General features: G+C 33.8%; 1 protein-coding gene and 1 pseudogene across 4 annotated transcripts in view; both read left to right on the top strand.

Moving 5' to 3' along the window:
• Positions 1–27,150, top strand: part of Dph6 (diphthamine biosynthesis 6) — a 158,607-nt gene that overhangs the window by 29,577 nt on the left and 101,880 nt on the right. Inside the window, exon 4 of one of the 4 annotated variants that reach the window (XM_013512636.1) lies at positions 877–2,715. The exons of the other annotated variants lie outside the window; for them this stretch is intronic. Coding sequence (XP_013368090.1) covers positions 877–1,113 — 237 coding nt within the window. The 3' untranslated portion in view covers positions 1,114–2,715. Of the gene's footprint in view, positions 1–876; positions 2,716–27,150 lie in introns of those variants that run through there. 4 annotated transcript variants of the gene reach the window in all.
• Positions 20,159–21,104, top strand: LOC102029857 (annotated as a pseudogene).

Below are 27,150 nucleotides of genomic sequence, written 5' to 3'. Positions count from 1 at the left end.
GCCAGCCAACTATGAACTGCAACTTCTACAAACTACGAACCAAATAAACTTTTTTTCCTGTTTACTGTTTACCTTGGGTGTTGGATATTATGTCTCAACAATGGGAAAAAATAAGGCAGTGAGACTACACATTTTGTGTCATTTGAATTTCTTTCTCTGTGAAATACTTCCTCATAACCTAGCCCACATCTCTATTTGGAAACATGCTTTTAAACACTCAAAACTAGAATGGTGGAATGATATATGCCATCAAAAATGAAATTGTGGAAATACACCTCTATATATTATTAAAAGAAAGAAATAGCATTTTTGTAAAATGTATTTGTCTAATTAAGTACATGCATGGAAAAATATGTGTAGGATATTTTTGTGTGTAAACAGTATTGAGTATTTATGTCAATTTTGTACATTTGGATTTAAAATTTTTTTTTTCTTGCAGTGAGTATATATTGCTTTTAAAACTGCTTTGTTGGAAATTTGGAAGCTCTTTTAAAATTCACAGAATGGTATAGCGGGAAAGGAAACCTGGTAATCAACAGGATGTCCCACATCCCCTCAGTCTTTTCTTGAGGTTCTTGACGAGCCTGTTTTTCTTTCAGAGCTGTCTCTTGAAAGTTGTGTTTGAGAGATTTTTATTTAATTTAATTAATTTATTTATTTTCCCCATGACAAATGTCTATCATTTTCTAAACGAGAAAGCCAGTGTCCCAGTTAGGTGCATAGAGTTATTTTCACTCACTGACAGTCCTGTTGTGTTAATACTGAATAAGCAGAGACAGTCTGACTGATGGTGAAAGATGGTAAGCCAGCCTCAGGGCTTTTTCTGGTCAGTCCTAAACCTCTGATTGCCACGTTTTCCTAATTTCCCATTTCCAGGGCATCACTAGAGTGACCTTGCTTGCTGAATATGATGCTCTGAATCTCCAAGATTTTCACATGTATTTGGAAATGGGCAGCCAGGCGATTGTTTACAGGACTCCAAATGAACTGTGCACTCACAGCAAGTTTGATAAACACACATTTCCTCCTTTTATCAGAGAGATTGTAGAATGTGAAGTATGGGTTTCCAGTTTTACTTATTCCCCTCAACCTTTTTCCTGTTTAAAAACTTAGACATACTAATTGGATGCTGATCTGTCCCTGTTTTTCATTTTGCTTACTGATAGGTGACGGCTTATCCCAAGACTTACCTTAGCAAGATTTGGCAAACCTTCAAAAATAAACTTTTATGTATTCAACTTAAAAGAGATTCATCCCAAGAAATGTAATGTGAGCACTAATTAACAGTAATGACTGCTAATCACTTTGCTTTTTATACTCTTTTAGGAGCACTGCGATTATCCAATGTAGTTAAGTAAAATGCTTGTATAAGAATCAGCAATGCTGCATCCTTTTAGCAGCTATTGCTCACAATTAAGCTTTGCATAAATTAGAGTTAACTAAAATTGACTTTAATATGTTATGCTTCTGTGATAGTAAACTGAAATATCCAGTTAAAATCTTGAATATTAAAAAGACATTACCTAAGGGTTTTTTTTTAATGTAGTCATTCTTGTGGTAGATGAAAAACAGTATTTCATATAAATTTTCTCACAGTTCATGACACTTTCCCTTAGATTTCTTTGAAACTGCTTGTGCCTCTTTATAGTCACAGCAACACTTTGATTCTGTTGTAAGCATTTATTTTATCAGATCAATGAGAATAGATAAGCTTATTTAATTTTTCTGATTTTGTATATTGATTTCTAGGACATTTTACAGATTTTTTTTGTATTATTTAATCCACTTATATACACTTGGTTCATAGTTTGTGCATTCAGCTTTCATTAAAAAGGGTTGTTTTATTACATTTAGTGTACTATTAGAGTATTATAAAAGCTGTTTATTTAGATATTCAACATACCTACAAACTGCCTTGCCTCAGCAGGTGACTAGGTAAAACTCACATATTAATAATTTAAGGGATCAATGTTCAAGTAGCATTTTGGTTAATAAGTTAAAACCTAGAGTTAGTACTAGTGACTTTAACAGTGCTTTACTTTTGACTTTTATTGGCTGAAAGTAACTTGTTAAATTGGAGCCTTTATAATAAAGTGAAATCTACATACCATCTAAAGCCCTTTTCCCGTTTTGATTTATGAGGAGGTTGACATTTTATTGAAGAATTTTTAACACTTTCGCAGTTGTGTACTTGGATTTCAGAGAGAGTGCTAATCTTTCTGAAAGTTTGAGAATGACACAATGGGTTGTATACTGTTTTTCTAGGTAACTTGAGATTTTATATAAGTAACCTCAGTTTTATGATGGTGCCTCTATTAGTGTTGATCTGTTTACCATGTGATGTTTTGGTATGATTTGACGTTGTGTTATTGGGGTGTCTAACTTTTGCATTAAACATATTATGTCCAGTTTGTTGGGCCATAATTTTGCAATTCTTATAGCTAATGTATGTTTTTCTAAAGAGGTTCAGCAATTCAAGACATTATTTTTAAATTACTCAAAAGAAATAATTTTTACCTTTGGCATTTGTATTATTTATAGTCTAAAAATTAAAGTTTCTTGTGAATAAACAAGGGGAAAAATTAAGTGGCAATATAAAAATTTTTATATTGTATATACTATATGTTGTGTACATTATAAATGTAAGTATTAATAAAAATGTTTGGCACTGTAGTTAATTGTATTTAGTTTTAAAAAATATAGTAGGAATGATGTAAGAGAACAAAATATGGAAGTTTAATTGAATGTTGTCCATAGGAATTTATGAGTTGTTATTGTTGCACATAACTTATTTATTTTACATTGTAGTGTTGTAGTTTACAAAAAGTCAAAATGCATGTCTATGAGGAAACTTTCTACTTTTTCTATTTATGTTTAAGAAGGTGAGGATTTCATCCTTCAGTTTTGACTTTTTTTCCCAGTGTGTTTACTTCCATGTGAGAGTGATTGATCTGTAGCTGTCATTTTACCCAAAGAGGGGACAAATGGAATTGTCCTTTTAGATAAAAGTATGCAAACAGACTGCATTCTTTTTCTTGATAGAATTATGGAAGACTTGCATAAGGTGCCACATTTATTTTCCTATCGATTATGAAGAGGATTCTGCAGTGGGGTGCTGTTTCCAATGGATAAGGTGGTGCTATGATTAGTTACCTTTCTCATGAAAGCACTACAAAGGAAAATGCAAAATGTGTGCAGTGCAGTGTTCTCAATTTGACAGTTGTTTTGTTAAGGTTTTTTTTTTTTTTTTCCTATTGAAGTCTGGCCTATTTTAGAAAAATGTAACATTTTTGGTTTTTTTCTTTGTATTAGCCTTAGTAGATTTCCATGCATTTGACCCTTTAAAGAAATTACATTATAGACAATTTTCTTTTTTTAGGCTTCTATTGTAAAGCTTCAAAGCTGATGCAACAGTGCCCTCTATAGTATTTTAGTGAACAGTAAATAGATGTATTTGCTGTGGAATATTCAGGTAAGAAGCAGGATATTTAAATTTAAGTTTTGCTCAGACAAGAGACCCTTTTTTCCTAGGTAGACAATCTTGTTTTTCTCTAAGGGCTTTACTTTAAACAAAGGGAACAAAAGACCATTCTGAGTTTTCATTTAGAATTATTGGGTACTTCTTGTTACCCAGTAGTAAATCTCAGGTTTTATCAGACATTCATCAGAGTAATTTGAGATTGAAGAAATCTTACAAGCGGTACTGTCCCTTCATGAAATATCTTTTTGAAGTTGAAGTCGAATAAGAGTACCTAGAATTTTTTTTTAGTTCCTTTGTATTTTTTTTTTTTTCTATTTAATTAGAATGTGAGTTGGCTGCCTAGAATTTAACTTTTACTTGTTCCTGAATTGGATAACCCAGGCTTTATACATGACATTATTTAAATGCAATCCATGAAGTTACACAGTGACTGAAGTATTTGTCATTCATTAGCGTTGATTTAAATTTTAAATTTCCCCTCCCCTCTTCTTTGGTTACCTATTTGTGTGTATCCATAGTCAAGTTTTACATTATAAAATACAACTAGATGTGAAGTTACTGATTGATAATAAAAGCAGGCATCATGTCTGTTAGAAGAGGAAAATTGCATGGATCCAGTTTAATTTGCTTCTGAAAATATTTTAGTGAAAAGTATGGACTTTGAGTCCTAGTTTCTCCATGTATTCACTATGTAATGTTAAACACATACTCAATCCTCTGAGCCTGCTGTCACATCTGTAAAATGGGAGTAAAAATAGCTTATCCTGTGAGGTTTTCAGCTTTCAGGTTATTAAAGATCATGTTTATCAGTTAACTAGGTTATCATAAATGCTTAACTGATAACTTTATTTCAAGTATCACAGTACAAGGGCAAATGACTTTGTTTTATAGGAGAAAATTATAATATAATATGTAGAATACATGTACTGTCGTGTAGATTTTTTAAAAATTCTATCTGGCAACTTCTAGTGATTTATTTGAATGTGAAAGTTGGCACAGCATTCCTCAGTAATGTGAAATGATAAAATTAGATGTGCATTTGCTTTCAGCTTCCTACAGACCTCATTCCCAAATGTTTTAAACAGGCCATCTTTTTAAGCTTTATTTTAGTAGACATTTACTCAAACCAATATTAGGAAATATATGTATATATATATTATATAAACTGATAATAAATAAAATTTAAGTGGAAAAAAAAAACCAGAAGTTTTAAATTTTTCTCTTAGACTATCAGCCAAAGCTTAGGATACTTCTTTCATTTACCTGTGTTCTAAGTGGCTTTATCTTCACCACCATCTGCAAAAACTACTAATATATAAAATAGATGAAAATGGATCTTAATCTGGTTTAAGTAGGCCTAGAGTCCCTTTGGTTTGAGGAAACAAAGTTTAAAAGCTACTGGTATTGTACTTTAGGTATGTTTTGTTGATAGCTAGCACTCTCTGTGCTTTGGAGTTTTAGTACCTAATTCTGTACCTTGCACATAAAAGATGCTCAGTAAAGGTGTACTGAATACAGAAGTTTTGAACATCTTTATTAATAGATAGGATATAAAATACTACAGGTGTAAAAAAAATGTACCTTTGAATGCAGCCTTGTAGTATATAGGTGTTTTTAGTAACTTTGAGTCGAATATTATGATCAATGACACATTCCTTTTAGTATATTACTGGAGTTACAATGAGCAACCACAAAAGTATCTTCTTTATCATTTTGAGGAAGGAATCAGTGTTTCAAGCTTCTGGGATAAAAATGAAGAAGAACTCTAAAAAAAAAATACAGTTCAATGACCAGTTACAATAAGAAACATGTTTAAAATTAAACTATAGCTTACAAGACTGAAAAGATGTTGCCTATGAAAAAAGGAATAAGGTATTTTTTCTTTGTAATGAGAGTACCAAATTAAGAATCTGCTTAATTAAATAGTGATAAATGTGGCTTACATTACTGAAGACAGTGAAATACAGCTGCTGTGTCTAGTGAAAGCCTGCATAATTTACCAAGACTGTACAAAGAAGCAATGGAGCAGCCGCTGCAGACTGTTATAGGAAACGTCCTGTTTATTCTAGATGCATTTCTTTTTTTAATTAAAATGTCAATGATAATTTCATAGCTGTCCTCCAAAAAAATGCTTCAGAAATTTTTTAAGATGGTAGAATATGAGATAAAATCATTACTGCTGCTGAATAAAGCAGATAAAACCTGAGAAAAAAATGACATGTTATTCTTTTTTATTAGTTCATTTTTCTTTATTATGAGTTGATACTGAATTATGTGACTTTCTTCACCGGTCTTGCTTGAGAGAAATGTGACAAAATCTTTGAATATACATTTTATTTAAAAATCTTTGGGCCGGGCATGGTGATGTGTGCCTATAATCCAAGCTCTTGTGAGGCTGAGACAGGGGAATTGCTAGTTCAAGGCCAGGCTGGACTGCTTAGTAAATACCTGCCCCCCACCACCCCGCCACCAAAAAAAAAAAAAAAAAAACCACAAAAAAACCAAAAATCCCTTGTTTGGGAACCACAGCAAGATTTGGATAGAAGCAGAGATAGTATTGCGTAGAAATAAAGGTGTAGGTGTGAGTACTGTGAAACTGTCAAGGTGGCACGGACCCTTCCTATTGGTAGGTGTATCAGGGTTAGTGGGACTGTATTGTCTTCTCAGCTTCTCACTGGCTTGTGATCAGGGATATTGTTGCACATGACTGAATGAAACCAAGAAAGAGATCAGAGATCAAAAAGTAGTTGAGAACCCCTCTCACACTTCTTTAAAATATTTTTTTATTTTAAAGAGTAGTACGTGAGAAACAAACAAAAAAATAGAACAGTAGCAGCATACCAGTATCACGAACATAAACAAATCAAAGCAGAACATTCAAAGTGATATAGGGTCTCAAGACAAATTAATACAAATCAAAGTGGTTGTTACATTACATATCACTATCCTCAACTTCATCGCTCAGATTATCAGATGTACGAATGAAAGATTGCTCAAACCATTAAAAAGAATAAGAAAATAATTCTTCAGTAAAACCTTAGAGATAATACAGAGTTTCACTGGACAAGATGGTAGGAGTTCACCATTGTAATTTCATTGCATGTTGTTGCCTTCATATCAGTTGCTCAGACCACCAGACACAAGCATGCAAAGTCGATCAGAACATAAAAAATTGTATCAACTGTTGATTTCAATACACTATCAGACAACAGCAATACAGTCATCGCAGCTATTCATATATATATTTATGTTTTGCCTTCCTTCTTTCTTTTCTCTTCTTTCCCTCATCCCAGTCATTCCTTCCTTTGAGCAATTTCTTTCCCTTTCCTATCATCTATTTACTTTCATGATGACCAGTGTTTTCTTCATAAATATGCCTAAGAATTCTAGTCCTGTAGTCAACAGGAATTGTTAGTGAGCTTTGTTTTTGTTTTGTTAGATTAGTTAACTTTCATTGACTTGGCTTTCACATTTGTAAAGTAGGACTCATAATATTACCTCAAAGGATTATTTTGTACATTTAATGGGATAATCCATGCAGAATTGATCACATGGGAAATATCAATAAGAGTTAACTGCTGCATTGTTATTTGTTACTGGGTGAAATAGTTTTTCTTGCATTGGAGGCAGTGGGGTATTACACTTAGCTAACTTCATATTATCTGTCATTGTTGATCTAGTTCTTATGGAAGTTAGTTGTGTTCTTCTGTGTTTCCAGGTATTGTGCTACCCTTATATTGTCTTTCTTTTTAGTATTTCAAATCTGATCTCAACATTGTGCATTTCTTTGTCTTTGTCTTTGCCCTAGCTTGACAAAGGTTAGAATTAATGGAATATTTTGGAAGGTTCAGTACTCTAAATGGTCTTTTATGTCACCACCTCCTAAAATCTTCTTGACTAGAAAAGGCTTGTAGACAGAAAATGGACACATCACCAAGACATTGGGAAGTTTTATGAGAAAACAGTATGAAGAATGTCATGATTTTGTCCCATATAGTTTTCTTTAAAACTTCAATAAAACGATAAATGAAATAAATATCAGGATAAGAAGTCAAATGCTATATAACCTTTATTCACAATATTTACACGTGCTGCACGTAGTAGCATGTTAATACCAGATGTGAAAAATACATCTATTTTTTTCTGGCCATTTTTCTAAGTGCTAGAGATATAGCTAATGAAGGTATAGATTAAATGATTAAGGCACATTGTCTCAAAGATTTAGCTCTTCTAATTTCAAGGCAGAAAGTTGCTGCTATAAACTACTCAAAATAACGTCGGTGATAAATTCTTTAATTTTAAAAAGTATTGCATATTCCTCATAGTTTTCCTCTTGTTAATGACTTGGTTTCCACCCTTCCTTGTCCGTATTACTATTTCTCCAAAGAATGCTTTATTTTATGAGATTCGATATTGTACTGTCTGTGCCTATTTGGAGAATTACATTTATGATTCATGGGTTAGCTTATTCTTTTAAGCAATACCTTGAAGTAATTAATCAGTTTGTTCTTAACTAGTTTTGAGTCTCAAGGATTCTTCCAGAGATAATTCACTTTCTTTTTCCTGGTCCTCTTCAGTAGAAAACTGTTAGAAATTAATGTAGTTTTTGCAGGGCTTCCACCAAGGTAACACAGTGGTTTTTGCCAAAGTGAAGCTATGATTCAAAGCTAAAATTAAATCACTTTTCCAGTAGGTGTTTTGTAAGGTCACATGGATTAGAAACTATTTACTTTCCTCTTTTAAATTAGTTGCTTTCAAACCCTTACTTATGGAAGCATCATCTCATTCATTTCAGATATTCTTTAGAACAATGAACTAGATTTTATCAAAGACTAGGTCGCATTCTATGAACTTTAATTTCAGGCAGATGTCAAGGGGCTTTGTTTTAGATGAAATTCTCAAGCATCTCTACATATGTAGAAAGTTGTTTCATATTCGAGTGGCTTGATTTCTTCATGCTATTTTGCATATAATGTGGTTTCTTAAGCTGTTACTTATATTTTAAACAGCAATATTACATAACAGGTAAAACTAGTTTGTGAAGATTTTTACAGTATTATAATCTAAATGCCATACACTTTCAACTGTGCTTTCTGGTTAATTGATAATTACTGCATCTCTGCTGTGTATAAAAATCACTACTATTAAATGAATTCCTGGTTTTATGTAACAGATATATTATAACCATAAACTTTCTTGCTCTTTACTTCATGCTTTTATTGACTTGGAATTGGTTGATCAGTCAAGCCATGTACAGTGGAATTGATTATGAAGCATTTATAGCAAAGAAAAAGACTTTAATAAAAAGTTAAAGGAAAAATGTTATAAATTACTATTACTAATTAATATAGTATGAAGAATATTGTTTGTACAAAGTCATAGCATGTGAATTTTACACATATTTGAGTATATGTTAAATAGCTAGACAGTTTAAACGTGTTTTAACTGTTCGGGAAAAAACATTGTATGTCTGTTAACTTCATAGAAAACAAAATTAGGCTACGTAAAATTGATTTATTATGATTTGATAGTTAGTAGTTTCTTTCCTTAGTCACCCCAGACTTAGAATAACCTCCTAAAAACAGCATTGTTTTACTCTATTTTCTTAAATTAAGTCACTGCAATTATTTGCTACTTTTCTAACAAACCTCTTCATAAATAAAAGTAGTGTTAGCAATAGATGATAACTCTTTTTCTTTGTCTAGCTACTAGACTTAAAGAATTGACTTTTCTGTACTGTTTTAACTTATGATATTTTTGTGCTCTAACTATCAGTATTTTTTTTGTTTTACATCTGTCTTCTACCTCTTGAGCAGTGTAAAGAAAGAGTGGGCTGTCTGTGAAAAGAATTTTGGTAGTATTCTTGTGTATGATCATAAGTTCTTTAGTGAAGTTGTTTACTTGTAATCTTTTAGGGTCCTCATCCTTATTCTTCATCCCTTTTTAAATCTAAATTCTTTCCTGATTTTCTTTGACACTGAGAACAACTATGTTTTTTAAATTAAAGAAGATATATAAAAGTATAGGAAATGTGAAGATACTCAAAATTTAGTCATAGCATTAATATTTTGATAAATTTCTTCACAGTGTCTTTACCATAGACATGTATAAATGCACCTTATGCATGTGTATAATCATTTATGAGTGTAACTATGTACATAGTTCTTTTTTCTCACTTAAAATTTCAGGAACATTTTCTTATGCTATTAAAACTTTTATGTGAACATAATTTAAATGGCTACTTAATATTCCATCATTTGGTATATAATAATTTAATTTAATAATCTTAATGATTCCCTAGTTTTGTAAATTAGGTTGAACTGAATTTTTACTATAAATAATAGCACCTTGATAAACTATTGCTGTTTAAAAAAATTAATTCCATAGGATAATTTCAAGACATAGAATTAATAGGGCAGAGTATATAATTTCTAAGTCCACTGATACTGTTACATAGTTGATTTCCATAAACATTATACTCATCTATACAGTCATTATTTATATTCTTTTTTTTTTTTTTTTTTTTGGTTTTTCTCCGGTACCGGGAACCTAACTCACGACCTTGCGCTTGCTAGGCAGGCGCTTTGCCGCTGAGCTAAATCCCCAGCCCCTCATTATTTATATTCTTAAGTTCTAAGTCTTTGTGTAATATATGTGAAACTTTAACTTGGAATTATTTTCATAGTTCCTATTATTTGGTGAGCACAAGCTTAGAATAGTGTCATGCCCTTATTTTACTGCATTTTATTCTGAGAGCAAAACCAAAAAGATATGTGTTGGAGCATCTCAGTCATATAATAGGATGCTAGGGTGATTTCCCTCCATTATTACGAGAAATCAGTTTGTAGTGATTTAATGGGATAATAGTTGATAGATGACCAGCTGCAAAGTAGGCTAAATTTTAATATGCTAGAGTGCTAATAGCATGCTACATGGTCGAACCTAGCCACAGATACATACATATTCCTTTTAAAGCATTTACAGGTATACTTTTAATTACTAATTTTCCAATAAGTTCCATTTTCCAGCTAAACACACCGTGACATTTTGTTTTAAAATACGAAAGTTTCACATTTAGAAATTAGTTTTGATTTTTTTCTCAGTAAATAAATATCAACACAAAGTTGGGTTAGTCATGATAGATTATTTTGGGCAAATGTTTCTTATATCTAATGTACTATTTTAGATATACTTCACATTGTGCAAACTATTACTGTAGATTTAAACTATTACTTTATGTATACTAAATATCACATAGAAAATACATTTTATATTCTTTGTTTTTTATGAACTTTCATTATTAATGTTGGCAGTTTCTACAGTGCAATTAAAAACAAACAAAACTACAGTTTCATTTTTAATTTACTTATTAGACTTAGTATTATAATAGTTCTTTTGTAAAAAAATGATGTTTATTTTATGATAATTACTTCTAAATGTTACTAAGTTTTTTGTAAAACTATTATATCACCTTCTTAGTATTGTAACTATCTTTTACGTAAATATCATATCACTTCTTGGTATTGTAATTACTTTTTCCTACTTACTCATAAATAATTCTTTCCATGGTTTCTTGTCTTAGGTAATTAGAGAATACTGGCTTCTGTGATGCACCTTTAAAATAATAATCTCTCAGTAGCATCTTATTCATGATACGAAAGTCCTATTATCACAGTGACTTGGACATGTATGTATAAGTAAGAGTGTTGTTGAGACCAAGTGTTGCTGCTCTTTTCCAAGCTGCTGGGTTTTCACTTTGTTTTATTTGCTTTTCGGCTCTAAACACATCTGCATGTACATGTTGTGTAAACTTGTGTGGTTCTGTTCTCCACCTATTCTTTTTCGTTTCATTCTTAATTCGGTTTTTCTTTCTCTCTTTTTCATTTCTCACATGCAACTGTGCATGTATGTATATACATTAATTTTCAGCTGTTGGAAACAAGATTGCAGTATCTACATCTAATTTATAGAGTATTTGTTTTTTTTCCCCCGTACTGGAAATCGAACTCATGATCTTGCGCTTGCCAGGCAGGCACTGTGCCACTAAGCTAAATCCCCAGCCCCCCTACATCTAATTTAAATACTTAAGTTTTACTTACTTTTTCTCTTCATTAAGTTATGGCCATCTATAATATTTATAAATTTTCATGAATACAGCTTGTTCTGTTATTCACTGTTTTTTGTCTTTTGATGAAGAATAAATGGTTGAACCAGATAAACTGTCATATTAGTGAATCAAATTTGATTATGCAGACATGTCATATGGGTCTCATTAAAAATTTAAGTTCTAAGTCAGTTGGTCTACGTGAATCCTGAGAGTTATTTAACACATGCGCAGGTGTTGTAGATGCTGTTGTCTGAGGCTGGACTTCGAGTGGTTAGGTCTGAGACCTGTTAAACAGTATTATTTCTTTAGAGTAGAATGTTTGCATTTCAAAGATAATTTCTTCGTACATTTCTTGTGCATTCAATATCTATAAGAACTGAGAAGGGTGTATAATCTTTTAAAATCTAATTTTCCATGCAATTTTTAAAATTTTTTAAATTTTAATTGTTATTAGCACAAGTTTGCAGTCTGTAATGATTACTTTCCTCATGGGGAGTTGGTACATGTAGTAACACTATAAGATCTTTGAGTCTTAGATCTTCTATGATGGTTCCACATACAACTTTCTTAATGTAGTTTCTACTTAGTGTAGATTAATAAGGACGTTTTATGATTAATTTTTACTTTTAGTTTTGTGGTATACCATCTCCCATTGATGGTTGGAAATTTTTATGGGAATTTGAGGATGAATGTGATGGATGAGAAGCTGGGGATTTGGGAGCTGGGATGGAGGCAGGTAAATCTGAGAAGTAGGCTACTGCATAGAAAGGCTTTTATTTCTTTTTTTTATTCCTATATTTTTCACTATAAGAACCTTCTTCAAACAGATTAAAATGATCTGCCTGCTGAAAGTGTGAAAATGGCCTAATGCCATTCATACACAGGAGTTGTTCTACTTAAATAAGATGTCTTTAATTAGAGATCCCCATTTCCTGTCCAAAATTGCACAGAGCTTGCAGCAATAAGGGTGTGTTTTAGAACCTGCACAGTGATTAGAAGATGGGTAATTTTAGAAAGCATTGATACAGTCATGTTCTGTAGGTTGTTTCATTATTTGCAGTTCTATAGTCAACACTGATAAGAAAAAAATGATCAGATTAACTAATGTGACCAATTCCTGAGATGGCAAAAATCACCTACTCAATTATAAATTCAAAGAAAGAAAAGTGGAAAACTTTTTCCTTGCCAGCAAACAGTATGCTTGAAAATAAATTGTATATTAATTTAAGACAAAAGCATCATCTACATGGATTTTGGTTTTTCAGACTTTCCAAACCTTACTTCAAAACTATGTGCAACATTTAAGTTACATTTCCAACCTTATTTGTCTGTGCTTTCAATGAATATAGATTACCGTTTCGTTAGTCAGCCTACGTTTAAAAAGCTTATGTTTTGCCATAATACAGTAGAATTATTTGTAGTAATACTACAAGTCTCTAAACTGCATGAACATTATCCTGCTGTTTTATTGTTTTATAATGTAAAAGTAAATGCAAGCATTAAGAAATGTGCAGTGCTGTCAGGCTCCTTCAGGATTTAAGAAAATTGCCCTAACTGCTGAAGAACTGAAAATAATCTTTTAGGTCTCAAAGAGCAGTTGTTATAATATTGTCTAGCATTTTGCTTTCTTTTTTCTGTTGCCATAGGGGTGATTTGAATCAATGCTGAAGAAACTCAGATTTTTTTTTATTTCAACACACTGCTATTGCCTTGTAAGAATTACTTATAAAACAGCATGTTTAGAAATAGGAAGAAAATAGAAGACTCATTCTTAACTCTACCTAGGCCAAACCATAAATCTTTTTCTTGTAATTGTGCAGCCTAGCTTCTTGATTCAATTTTCAAATTTGATGTAATAGGCACAAATAGCATGTGTTAATCAGAAAACTGTGAACTTATTCTGCAACCTCCTCATAAAAATGAGACAAGCATACAAACAAAATCTTAAAGCCAAAGCCATCCCAAAAAGGTTGTTTCAGGTGGCATTTGGAATTTTTTAAATGTAAGGAAATCAGTATTCCTTATTATGTTAGGCTTTGTCCTGTTTTAAAATACTTCCATTTAAATGCAGATTTTGATTTTCCATCTAAGACTAGGTAGAAGTCATTCTGTTACACAACTAAAAGAATAATCCACTTTAACACAACATTTCTCCCTAAAGGGATGGTCTTTTCTAGTCATAAGATATTATTTTTCTCAGAATGATATGAACAGTCATGATGTAGTGATTTTATCTTGATTTGAAAGATATTTTATTCTGGCAGTAAAAGGGATTAGGAGAATATCCCTTGCTAAGAAATAGCCTAACCTTGCTCAAGATTACATATTAATTTTCAAATTGTTTTGAGTTGCATGTATGTTTATATTTTTATTATATAAAAACTATAAACCCTGTGAGATGGAAACCACTGGGTTCATTAAATTGAATTCTTAAACACTGGATTGTATACATATTTTTGTAATAAACCAGGTAGCATATTTGAAAATTACTGAGCATGTTGTACTTTTTTTGTTTCATTTTCTTTATGCCTTTTAAGAAAGCTTCTTGGGTTACAAAAAAAAGTCAGAGCAGCTAGTTAATGCATTCAGGGGCATAGATATTTTGATTTTGCCTCAGCCTCAAAATTTATTAAAACTTTAAGATAAAGAAGGATTACATTAATTAAATGGACTGTTTCAGGCAGAAGAAGGAAGGCTCTGAAGCCCTTGCTGCTATTTGTTGGGCAAAGTCTTGGCGTGTCGAATGTAGCTATCCAAGGCTTAAAGCACGTTTGGACCCTGTGTGGGATGCCAGCACCATGCCTCTAGGCATGCTGTCATTCAGCCTGCAGATTAATTAACCAGAGGCTGCACAGTCCTCCTGCAGAGCCTTGTGCTTTCAGTCAGCCCATTCTTAAGAAAGAAAATACAAGGTTTATAAAACTTTGAGAATTCAAAAAATTTATTTCTCTTAAAGTGAGCGTATAGTGGCACTTGTTGTAGGTATAGATTTTATATGCATACATATAAACACAGTTACATAGTTACATTGCTTTCTTATCACACAGGTGAGTAATTTTAAAAACCCAACCACTATATGGTATGTATAACTTTTTTAAAATTCCTACTTAAGCTGGGCGTGGTGGCACACACTTGTAATCGCAGTACTTGGGAGGCTGAGGCAGGAGGATCTTTGCAAGTTCCAGACCAGCCTGGGCTACAAAGTGAGCTCAAGACCATCCTGAACCACATGGTCAGACCCTGTCTCAAAAAGACAAAAAAAAAAAAATCCTGCTCAGTGACTTAATTCAATCATACTGAATAGAGTACTCTTAATTATGATTTAATAACAAATTAATAAATAACTCAAAATCATATATATGTTCTCAGTGAGTTTGTTCTTTGTTGAAATTCGTTGTTCTAGGAAAGGTTCATGAACTGCATTGAAAGTCAGACCTAAACTTATAAACTTAGAAGGTTTTAACATTCAACATAAACATACATTTATGTATCTGCTGCTCACAACTATGTTTATGTGAATTTTATTAAGATTGCTTATTATCCTCAGCAAAACATTTCATATATAGAAAATATTTTGAGATGAACATTTTTATACCATATAGTTTTATTTTAAAAGTTTTAAATAACTTTTGATTTATGTTACCAGTATCTCCATCTTTAAAATGAATATAATAAATTTGCTTGTTTTCTCTCATTCTAGCTTCTTAAAAAATTATGCTATCATTAATAGTTTATGCATGAAATATTAATAAATCTCACTCATTTCTAAATACAGTTAAGGTTTATGTTCATAAGATAATATATGTACTGTAACATTGGGAAAAACAAGGAGATACAGCAATGCCAAGAAAGGCATATTTTCATTTAAATTTTTTAACACTAAAGAATCCAAATCCCCAACCTTTTTTCCTTAACACTGTCAATTTTTTAGCACTCTAACTAGAATTTATTTTGTTGTAGTAAATAAAAGACAAGTCATCATTAAACAGATTTCACTGTTAATTCAGTGTATGATTACCCTTTGCCATAGGTATTTTTAAGGGCTTTTATCCAAAATAAAATTCATTAAAAATGCAATTAAAAAATCTATTGTTAATGATTGCTTGAGTGACTGTCTCATAATTGGCTCATTACAATAAAAAAGCAACTGTTTAAGAATTGTGACAATGAGCTGCAGTACAGAGGGAGCACTTCATTGTTGGCCCTGTGTAGTTACAGGATCCTGGAGGTGCAGCAGAGGAGCACGTGAGAATCAAGAGTGGAACACAGCTTTCTCTTTTACACCAGTTCTGTGAGTTCAGGTCATGACCTAGCATGGGCAGTAGAAGTCAGAGACACTCTTATTTACAGTGTCCCACAGTGAAGAGTAAACTTAGGTAACACAGTCCACTTAAACGCCAGTAGTCAGACTCTTCTTTGTTTCCCTTCCCTAGAAATCTTTTCAGTTGACTTAAATTACAAACTTGTAATCAGGAAATCTTGACTTCTGTTGAGACAAAACTAACAAAGACGCTACTGTCATACAAGCCATCATTATTATCTGCCCCTTGTTAGTGTAGAAAAGTATGTAAATAGCTCTCTTTCAACCTCTAAATTTTTTTAAATCATTGCTAGAGATTTGTTTTTTTTTCCAGTGTTTTTGTTATTAATATTTGATTATTTCTAATCAATTATTCATTTTATTTTTAAGCCATCTGTCCAAAATAAGATAAAATATAGACTTGGTGATGCAGGAAAAAAAAGTGAACTATACATGATAAATTTTCTCCTTTGACAAATAACAGTTTTATTTCTCTTTCTGTGCGTCTTGAATTTGTTAGTAAGTTGACAGATTGTCTGAACTTTGCAGTGTCAACCTTTGTGATGTCAAATGTCAGCTGTTCTCTTTAGATTATAAAATCCTAAAGTACTGACAAGTGTAAATAAGAATGGTCATTAATCTGTTCTTAGAGTTCCATCTATAAGGTAAAAGCCTTGAATTCCAACAGTAGGTGAAAAAGCTTCTTTAATGAGCCCTGTATTTTCAGAATGCTTTTCCTGTTTGAGGCTAGAAAAACAGTAGAAGTTTTAAAGACTGACGACTCCTGCTTTTGTTTAGTCTATAACAGCAATATTAATGTTGCTTTCGTGTTCCGGTGACTGACTCAGTTGTAATTTTTCATTACATGTATTAAATGTTGGATTTCTTTGAACTCTAAATTTCCATTCAGCCAGTAGCATACAGGCAAAGCAGGGACTTCAGCATCAAAATCACTCCAGACTGCTCACATCATTAATTCAGTCAGAGAATGTTGAGAGTAAGAGTTGAACATAAGAAAAAAGAGTTTAATAGAAATTACAGAAAAATTCCTAATGAGACATTCAACTTTTAAATAAATAAGATAAACTTAATTGAGCTCATGGTAACTTAAATAACCAGAATACTTGGTTGTCATTATTACTCCTCTTTATGCAACTTTGCATTCCTCTCCTAGTCTCTCATTTTGATCCTGTGTGGTTTTTTTCCTGTAGAATTAAGAAATGCCTGCAAAGGAAACAGCCATTTAAAACTTAGTGGAAATCCCATTGCTTTCTTGTCCAGTTTTTCTTTAAAGATCTACTAATGTAGTTTACCTTTACTCCTCTAAGCAAAAATAAGCAGTGTTTTCCCACACTTGAGGTTGAGTGAGACAGCTTCAGTCATCTTATACTTACATGCCATTGAGCATGCACATATTATGTCTTTGTAATTTAGAAATTATTTAATAAGTCATTGCCTAAGAGCTATGACTGTGTCATACCAGTGCCCAAATATTTTATATGTGTAGAAATTAACGTAGTTAGGACTGTTGAGATTATCTTCACTGGTTCATGGGCATATTTTTATATTTATAATTTGATAGCTACTCATGCTCAAGTTTTGTGGCCTGGACACAGCCCTAGCTTCTACTTTTATTCGTGTCTTTTATCATTTCCTCAGAGAATATATAGGGTAGAGTTCTTTGTTTACTGGCCTTTATAAAAAAGATGATCTATACTAATGGTAATATTTAAACAAAAATATCTTCTATACATCGCTAAGTTTTTAGGCATTTCATAGGCAAGCAATGATTAATTAGTTGTGATATCTTCTATGATGTGTTAATTTATCTTTCTCTGTCCAGGACATATTGATTTTGAATATTAAAGAACTACAGCCATGCATTCATCAAATATGTTCTGAGTGACTCTTCTGGATATAAGATATAGATATCAATAAAAGAATGACTCAGATGTCTTGGAGGTCATAGTCTAGATTACTAATAGCCGTTCAGTATTACCTTGTGATAATAGAGTTTTGTTGTTTGCTTTTTTAAATAAATGCTGTGAATATAGGAGAGAGAGAGTGAGAGAGAAAGAGAAAGAGATATTAGTTTTTACCTGAGGAAGGGAACATCATGAGTAGTTGGGGAAATACAAAAGAGTAATGATTCATCAAGAGATGATGGATGACTTTTTAGACTGTGAGAACATTTTATATAGAGCATGAGGATATGAAAAAGCATGGTGCATGCTTCTCACAGTTTGTTTTGACTCTATTATATGCATAAGGCAGGAAAGAGGGAAGAGGCCGAAGTTAATTTGGGAGGAGATTGTAAAAAGCATTGGAGGCCTTGCTGAGGAGTTTGGAGGCCCTCTTTCATAATTGATGGAGTCACTGGAACTTTGTAAGTTAAGGAAAATGACTAATTTGTATTTTATATGATGTAGAGTAGCCAGAGGGAGGAGAAATGGAGATTAACTTTTTTTGAGTATACTGAGATTATTAAAGTATCTTGAAATAGATGGTTGTAATGTTTAAAGGGAAAAATCAAGACTGGATAAATTGATAGTGGAGGGCATTAGCCTATAATAAATAATCAAAGTAACATAAGTAGATAGGCTTCCCCAGGGATGGTGCTGCATAGTAGAAAAGAATTAGGCTGTGCTGTCTAGTTGCCCAGTTGTCACTGTGCCTCGGCCTTCTGTTCTGTGTGATGGATATAAAAATTGCATGCCTCATAGAGTTGCTGAGAGGATTCATTGAGTTAGCATAGCATTACCATTGGGGCTGAGAGAGAGAGAGTGTAGCTTTTTCTTTAAAATGAAGTCTTTTAATAAGGAGAATGCAATGGCTAATAGTAGGAGTTTTGTAGTATGAGGGAGATTGAATAAAGAAAGAAATTAAAGTTTTGAAAGCATGGGTTAGGAAGACAGAAATTAAACAAGATCCAAAAAGATTCAGAACTGATAACATGAAGAACACAGGTTGTGGGCTAGCTCTGGTCAGAAGAATACAGATATGTTTAGAGGTAGGAAACAGAAGGATCCTCTTAGATCTGAGATAATATTTTTGTGACCTCAGAGGCAAAACGATTTACTTCAGATGGTTGAGCATGAGGGAAGTAAAATTATTTGAAGAGAATTTTAAGTATTTAGAATGAACACTAAGAAAAAAGGAAAAGGAGATTGAAGTATATATAAAAAACCCAAAGGTAAATATTTAGTATATTTTGCTGTTGAGAGAAATGAATTGCGTATTGTTTGGATTTGTCAGTATAAAACAAATCACTAAATGGTAAAGTATTTGTCAAACAGGGTAATGGTGATTAGAAATTTCTATGACATCTTGGTTCTGATATAATGGCCACATTTTATTTATTTTATTTTACATATAACTATATATATTTATGACATATAACATGGTACTTTGATACAGACATACAAATATAAAGAACAAGTAAAGGTAAGTCTCATTTTTATTTTTTTAAACATTTCTTTGTAGTAAGAAACTTCAAATCTCTTTTCTGCTGCTTTATATAATACATTGTAAATTATTGGAACTATAGCTACTTTGCTGTAGACCGTATTTATCAGCAGCATTAGACCTTATTTTTCCTATGTAACTGTAATATGGCACCTATAATCCAACTTTTCATTACCCTTTCTCCCATCTTAGCCTCTAGTCATCACCATTCTATTCTCTGTTTCTATGAAACAAAGTTTTTGGCTTCCATATAGAAGCAGAATGTGTAGTATTTGTCTTTTTGTACTTGCCCAATCTCTCTTGACTTACCTTTCAATCTTGTGCCACAAATGACATTTTATTCATTATGGCTGAATAATATAGTGTGTTTATCACATTTTATATCCTTTCATCTGAGGTTGGGCACTTCAGTTTGCATATCTTGGCTATTGTAATTGATATAGGGGAGAGAAACTCTTAGGCTGAGTGATATCCGAGATGACTTCCTGTTCTCTAAAATTGAGGAATGAGTTTTAGGAACAATGCAGGTTAAGAGCAGGATATATTTATTGAGGGAAAGAAAGCTTCTATCCGAGAGAGATGGAAGGGGGCCCGAGTGGATTTCCCAGGGAACTTGTCCTTTCCAGGGATTTTATAGAGCAAAATCACGAGGTGAGGCAGGTCTAAAGTGGGGGAAAACCAAGGTAGGCATGAGGTGGGACAAAACTATGGTCAGCCAATAAGATTACAAGTGTAATTGTGCAGGTGAAATTGATTAAATCTGGATAAAATGGGAAAATGAGTCACATGACAAGGGAGCATGAATACAAAACAGGGGCTTTTCCTATAGACCATTGTGTCAGTGACTTTCAAGGTGATTGCTACCTGTTTAGAATATCAGGCCATCATGGCAACGCCCATGTAACTGGGCCACTGGGAAGGGGACAGTGGCCCATGGTGCAGGCCCCGTGGGGGTCAGAAGTCATCATGCTGAGGGCTGCGTGCAGGGCACTGAGTTCATTTGGATTCCGGGCAGCGACCCAGGCCCAGTCTTTGGTCTTTCAGGCAAAGGGAGTGCCAGGCTTCCCTCAGACCAGTAGGGCCTACAACCTCAAAGTCTTCTGAAGGTTGCTCGTGGATATGCCACCCAGAAACCAGTCCAGCCCATCCATGACAATGACCTACCCCCTTCACGCTCCACTGAGATTACCAGAACACCCGTGGATGTTGTGAAAAGAATCTTATCTTTGGAAATGGCCAACTGGAAAGAAATGCTAAAAGTCAAGCAAGAACAATTGATGAACAAGGTCATGGCAAACCATGAGGACACCAGATCTCTGGAGACTAGAATTGTTGCCTTGATCGTGAAGATCCGCAGTTACGAAGAACATACGCGGAAACATCGAAAGGACAAAGCCCACAAACACTATCTACTGATGAGCATTGACTAGAGAAAGAAGATGCTCAAAATCTCCAGAAGACCAACTACAATACATGTGAAAAGATATGCAGAGAGCTGGGGATCGAGTACACCTTCCCCCCTCTGTGATACCAAAAAGCCCACTGCGGCTTCTTGGCCAAGAAGGCTCTGTGCATCCAGGTTTCCCGGGAGGTACAAAAGCTGAAAAAGCAAAAAGCCTTAAAAGCTGCAGCAGCAGCAACAAAAGCAGCCCAGAACAAAATGACCATTGGAACCCAGAGACCCTTTCCAAAGCCTATGCAGAGGCACTAGAAGAAAATTAATCAAGTGTGTAAAAATTAAAAAAAAAAAATAGAACATCAATCCCTGAGGTCCATCCCTCAGGGAGGTCTGTGGGTGTGTTTGTTTAATCTTCTGTTTAGATATCTGGCCCACAGCAAGTGTGGCCTCTCCATTTGCAAGGTATCTTGTCTTTCGTATTGGCTTTTTCCAGGGCCTGGCCCTGTCTGACTGCCTATAATATTTCTGTCTAACTCAGCTGCCTACAACATAATTAGTGATGTAATAAACCTGGGAGTATAGATACCTTTGACATATTGATTTTATTTCCATCAGATATATACCCAGTAGTGGAAATCTTAGGTCCTGTTGGACTTCTAGGTTTAGTTTTCTGAGCAATCCCAGTACTGTTTTCCATAATAGCTGCATCAATTTACATTCTCCCCAGCAGTGTACAGATTGCCCCTTATCCCCTCTCTTCAGAAACACGCATGTTTTGGTCTTTTATTATAACCATGCTAACAGGAGTGAGATGATAATCTCATTGTGGCTTTAATTTACATTCACCTGATGACTGATGATGTGAAACACTTTCTCATACTTGATCGCCATTTATATATCTTGTTTTGAGAATTACCTATTCTGGTCATTTGCTCAATAGTAGTCATATCTTAATTATAAATATGGAACAGTCTGGAGTAGAATTTAAAATTATTAAATTGTGTATACAGACCTTCAAGAAATAAGTTTATCCTCTGATGCAGACCACCACAAAGCAGACCTGAGCAGTACTTACTTAATCAATTGGCTTTTCATGTTCACTTGTGAATCTGCCCAAGGTGTAGGCTCCTTTCTGAAAATGGTGGACTCATAGTAAGTTAACTTCTGGGAGTCACTAATCCCTACTAAAACTTGTAGTGATGGATGAAGCCAGAAAGCCTTAAAGGGTAAGACAAGATTACAGCCAAGGACACCTGGATCAGATCTTAACTGGATAAAGACTGCAGCCTCAGTCATCTCACTCCTGGGTGGGTTAATTTAATACCCACCCAGTTAGAGATGTCCTTGAGTGATTCCACCCTTCTTGAGTACTCTCTCTCTTATGATAACCAAATAGAGAAGGTCTTGGTTTTAGCCCTAAGAGAATCTCGGATTCTGTGAGAGGGATTTGATACTCCTGTAGCCCTGAAGTCATTCTGTTTGCCTCTTTTTATCCAGCCTTCCCCATATACTCATTCAGGAGATTGCGGACCTGGTCAGCCTGCAATAACTAAGGGATATTATTAACTCGATAACCCCCCATATGCTGAGCATTGTTTCTTCATTTATTGTGTAAGTTTACTGGTAAGAAAAATAATTCTGGGTGATTTATCTCAGTGATGAAAGCCAAGTTACGAACATGTGCCATCTAAATGATTAAAATTGAGCTGCTGTTGGAAGTGTGTAGTAACCTTAAATCCGATAAATTAAGGTCAGGATTGAGGGCAACTTTGACACACGGAATAGTCCATTTTTCCCTGACTAGGAAAACCTCAGAACTATTTTAAAATGTAGCCACTCTTGTGTGTGAATAAAATTAAAACTATAATGACTTTGTGCTCATTTTCAATAAATATAATATTCAATATGTGTTTCTGAAGCTTTTTTTGAGAAAAATATGTTCATAAATTTGTTTTGTGGTTAACCTTTCAGAGACATATCTGCTGTCCTTTAAAAGAAAATATGTTTAAGTGTATGTATAATGAACTAAAACTTTTCTCACCAGGAAATGGAAGAAAAGCTGTAATAAGCAATTACCGTCCTGTAGTTTTCATCTTCTATTTGAAACAGTGAAGAGTCCTAGGAAATATTTCACAAGTCAGAAACTGATTCTGTATCAGCAGTTTTGTGAAGTAATTGAATATCTGACAAAGTTAAACACTAATGCTACCAGGAGAGCTAGTCTGACATTCGTTAATATCACTATGGTAAAAAATAAAGAAATGTAATGTTAATAAGAGAGCAGTAGAAAGTGATGTAAATGTGAAAAGAGACCTGCTATTTTTCCATACTGTTATTGATTGTTACGATGACATTAAGGACAATATTTTGTGAAAAAAGAATGAGCAATATAACATGGAAAAAGTGAAAGAGTAAATGGGCAATCTTGAATGGTGAAATTCACATCACTAAACCAAATCACTGTCTTCCTGGGGTAAGATCCTTTCAGCATTGCAGGAGTGATTATGATACTTGTGGCACATACTGATGAAATCATTACTCTGGGAAAATAGGATAGAACCAAAATGAATTTTTTTTTTTTTTAAATTTCGTTTTGTTTGCTTGTTTTTTGGCTTGAATTTCATTGTCTGTTCTTGGCTTATACAAGACTTTTAAGTCTTCTAAATTCATTTTGGGTAATTCATATGTATCTACGAGTGTCTACATTTTTTCTGAGTTCTCCAATATTTTGGCATATTTATTTGTGAAGTAATTGCTAATAATTTTCTGGATTTTGCTGGTGTACATTGTGATTTCACTTTTTTCATTTGTAATTGCACTGGTTTGCATCTTTTCTTTCCTTTTCTAAGTCAGATTGTCTAAGAGTTTGTCTAATTTATTTATTCTTTGAGAGAACCAGCTCTTCAATTCTTTTTTTTTGTGTCCATTTGTTGATTTCTGCTCTGATCTTTATAATTTCTTTCCTTTTACAAGCCCTGGGTTTAGAGTGTTTTTCTAAGATCTTGAGATATGACATTAATTTATTTATTTTGGCTCATTCTGTTTTTCTGATATGTGCATTTACAGCTGTAACTTTCCCTTATAGGACTACTTTCATGGCATCTCGTAAGTTCTGATAAATTGCACTGGCATTATCATTTAATTCTTGGAACTGTCTTCACTCTTATTTTCTCTGTGACCCATTGCATAGTCAAGAATTTGTTGTTTAATTGGCATACATTTGCATAGTTTTTGTTGCTATTGATTTTTAGTTTCATTGCACTGTGATCTGATAGTATGCATGGAAGAATTTAGGCATGCTTTAATAGCTAGTATGTGGTTTCTTGGAAGAGATACTGTGTGCAGCCTAAAAGAATGTGTGTTTTGTATATATCTATTAAGGACATGTGTTGCAAGGTTTGGTTCAATTTGGGTATTTCTTTGTTGATTTTTGTACAGTTGAGCAATGCCTCAACAAAAGTACTTAATGATATTCAAAATTAGGCTGCAGGTTGCAGTTTCTGACTATAGGTCTGAATAGGTATCTGAGAATCTGCATCTCTAATAAGTCCCCAGGTGCTGTGATGCTGCCAGTTGGGGGCCATCCTCTGAGAAGCACTGAACTAGCTCAAATTATAGTGACTCACTTTTTTGTACATATAATAACATCACACATAGTGGTATTTATTTCTCTGTCTTCAGGCCAACTGTGCTGCCACTACCCCACCTAAATCTTTAATCCATATTTTCTTTATTTTTGGAGTGCTTTCTGCTTACTTTCTTATGAATTCTTGCTTATATTTTCAATTCCCAATTTAAATGTCACTGATGAGAAACTTTCCATGATCTCTCAATTATGAGTAATGGTTTCAAATATGCTCCTGTTACAAGAGTTCACACTTTTAACTGAATTCCTGGTGTATATATCAGTTTTTCTGACTACACTATGATCTCTTCAAAGGTAGAATACATACTTACTTCTATAGTGAGTGAAAAATAAACTGTGACACACAGTAGATATTCAGTAACTACTAAAAGAATGAGCTACTTGACATCTATCTGCACTTCTGTCATACTCGTTTCATACCTCTAATTTGAACTATTTCATGTCATAAATAATTATCATTGTAATATTCCTAAAGTTCTGTATTGCTTTTCTTCTACTCTAAAAGTATACTGACTTCTACAAGCCTTTTTATTATTAGGTCTTACCCATACCTCCAATATTTTCTGTTTTTCTCTGGTCCAGCCAAAGTACCTGTTATGTTTTGTGTGTGGATGTCCCCTGAAAGCCTCATGAAGTCATGGGTTCAGGCTTCTAGAGTAATGATTGATCCATGATCCAATGCTGGGATTATGGGTGTGAGTGCTATACCTGCCCTGGAGTGGATAGTTTGCATACTGTATAAGGGAGGAAAAGAGACTTGCTGTCCCCTGCTCCTCCCTTTTGCTCTTGTTGCTTTGTTGTTTTCTGCTGCCATGAACTGTTGCCCTCTGCCAAGTGACACTCTGCCTCGGAGCCAGCCAAGTACAGACTGAAACCTCCAGAAACTGTAAGTTAAATAAACCTTTCCTTCCTTAATTTTGCGTGTCAGGTATTTTGTCTCAGCAGCGAGAGAAAAGTAACCAAGACAGTACCATATTTGTGTTTACTAAATACAGTCTATGTATCCACTTGGCAGAAACTAGAAAAGCTCTACTCTATATTTCCCCAAGCACATTTTTAAATTCGTATCCTCTGCTAGCTCTTGCACAGCCACTATTAGAAGTTATGCAGGACTTAATATCAGCTGTCTTAAAATGCTTTTTTATGCATAAATTCTTTATACATCTAGATCACAGTGCTCTTATTCCTAGTCTCTATTTTAGTCTTTTTGTCTAATTGCTTCATTTGGTTTTAATAATTTTAAATAAAGTATGTAATAAATTCTTCTAGAAATATCAAAGGTCTATACATTCTTTATGTCATCAAATAAAACAGTCCCCAGTGATTCAAAAACACAACACACTTTTAAATTCCCGTATGGTCTTCAATCTCTGGCTCAGAAACCGAAAGGTCTCTATATTGTTCAGGTAGTTTTTACAAGAGATCACAATGTTATCTCTGTCCAGATTCAGATAGAGCAGTCTTTCTAATGTGAAATAGAGAAAAACACTCCCAGAAAGCAAGAGCGTGAAGTGTGTGGTGCTTATAGGTGGCAATGTATCACATTGTAAGAAGTCTGTCTGACCTGAGTAAAATGCACTAGGAAGAGATGGAGACTGGAGAAGACTTCTAAAATAGTGAAGTAGAGAATGTTCCATCAGGAGGACTGAAAGAATCCTACCTTAGCAAAACAGAACCATTTAATATGAATGTCTGCTAGACTGGAAACTTAACCAAAAGTGAGGTATGTCATCCTGTTTTCCAGTTTTATGTACAACAGCTCCAAATAGCACAGCCAAGGTGGGGAGAAAAGAACATAAGTCCCATTAATTCCATTTACTCTTACATTATTCTTTGAGTCTTCTAGCAGCTGTTGTGTCCATTTTTCATATTTCCTTGTTGTTTTTAAACTATCATTAATTGATTATTGTCCACAGCCCTGTCCTCTGATACTCTGTCTTCACTTTGGTTGCTTCTGCTACCTATATTTGCAATCATATTTTAATTTCCTGGATTTCGTTTGAAAGTTTTTTTTTATACATTCCTATTCTTTTCTATGCTAGGCATTCATTTTTTTGCATGTCTTTCTTTAGCTCCAATAGATTTTTTGTTTTGTTTGATCATTTGTTTTCCTGTGCTCATTATCTGGTTATTTATATGTTCTTTAAATTTGTCAAGCACCTCACTGAACTGTTCTACTTCTATTGATACCCATTCAGAGGTTTCTATTGTGTGACTTATGACTTCCTCCCTCTTAAGACCCCTGAATTGCTTTTGGGGATGTTGGGAGTTTTTGGAGGCACTTTGTTGCCTTGTTTTTTCCTGTTTCTGTTTTTTGTGTATGTATGTGCTGGGGTTTGCAGCGTCATTGAACTAGTGCTCCATGCTTCAGGAGTGAGCAACACTATTCTTTATGACCCCCAGGTAACCCAGATATTGGCATGAAGAGACAGCCAGTTGAATCCAGTGCTGTGTCACATTGGCTTTAGTAACAAAATCAGCAGTAATAATGGCATCAAATATCAACTGGATACTGACCAATCCTAAGAACCGCTCATGAACTGCCCTAACCAGAACAAAGAGGTCTGTGATTTTAAGGAAGACACTTAGACCACTCCTATATTGACCTATAATCATACAGACCACTCATTTCTGTTGGATATAGGCAGTGGTACAAGGGTTCAAGTGTACCCCTGGACAAAATGTTTTCTCCTTCTGCTTCCCCTTTGTAAATTAAACCTATCAGCAGAATATAGGCCCTGTGATCTTCTGA

The sequence above is a fragment of the Chinchilla lanigera genome, unplaced genomic scaffold (assembly GCF_000276665.1).
Source record: "Chinchilla lanigera isolate Chin_1 unplaced genomic scaffold, ChiLan1.0 scaffold00015, whole genome shotgun sequence".
Lineage (NCBI taxonomy): Eukaryota > Metazoa > Chordata > Mammalia > Rodentia > Chinchillidae > Chinchilla > Chinchilla lanigera.
Note: the sequence above shows the minus strand (reverse complement) of the source record. Positions and strands in the feature narration are given on the sequence as shown.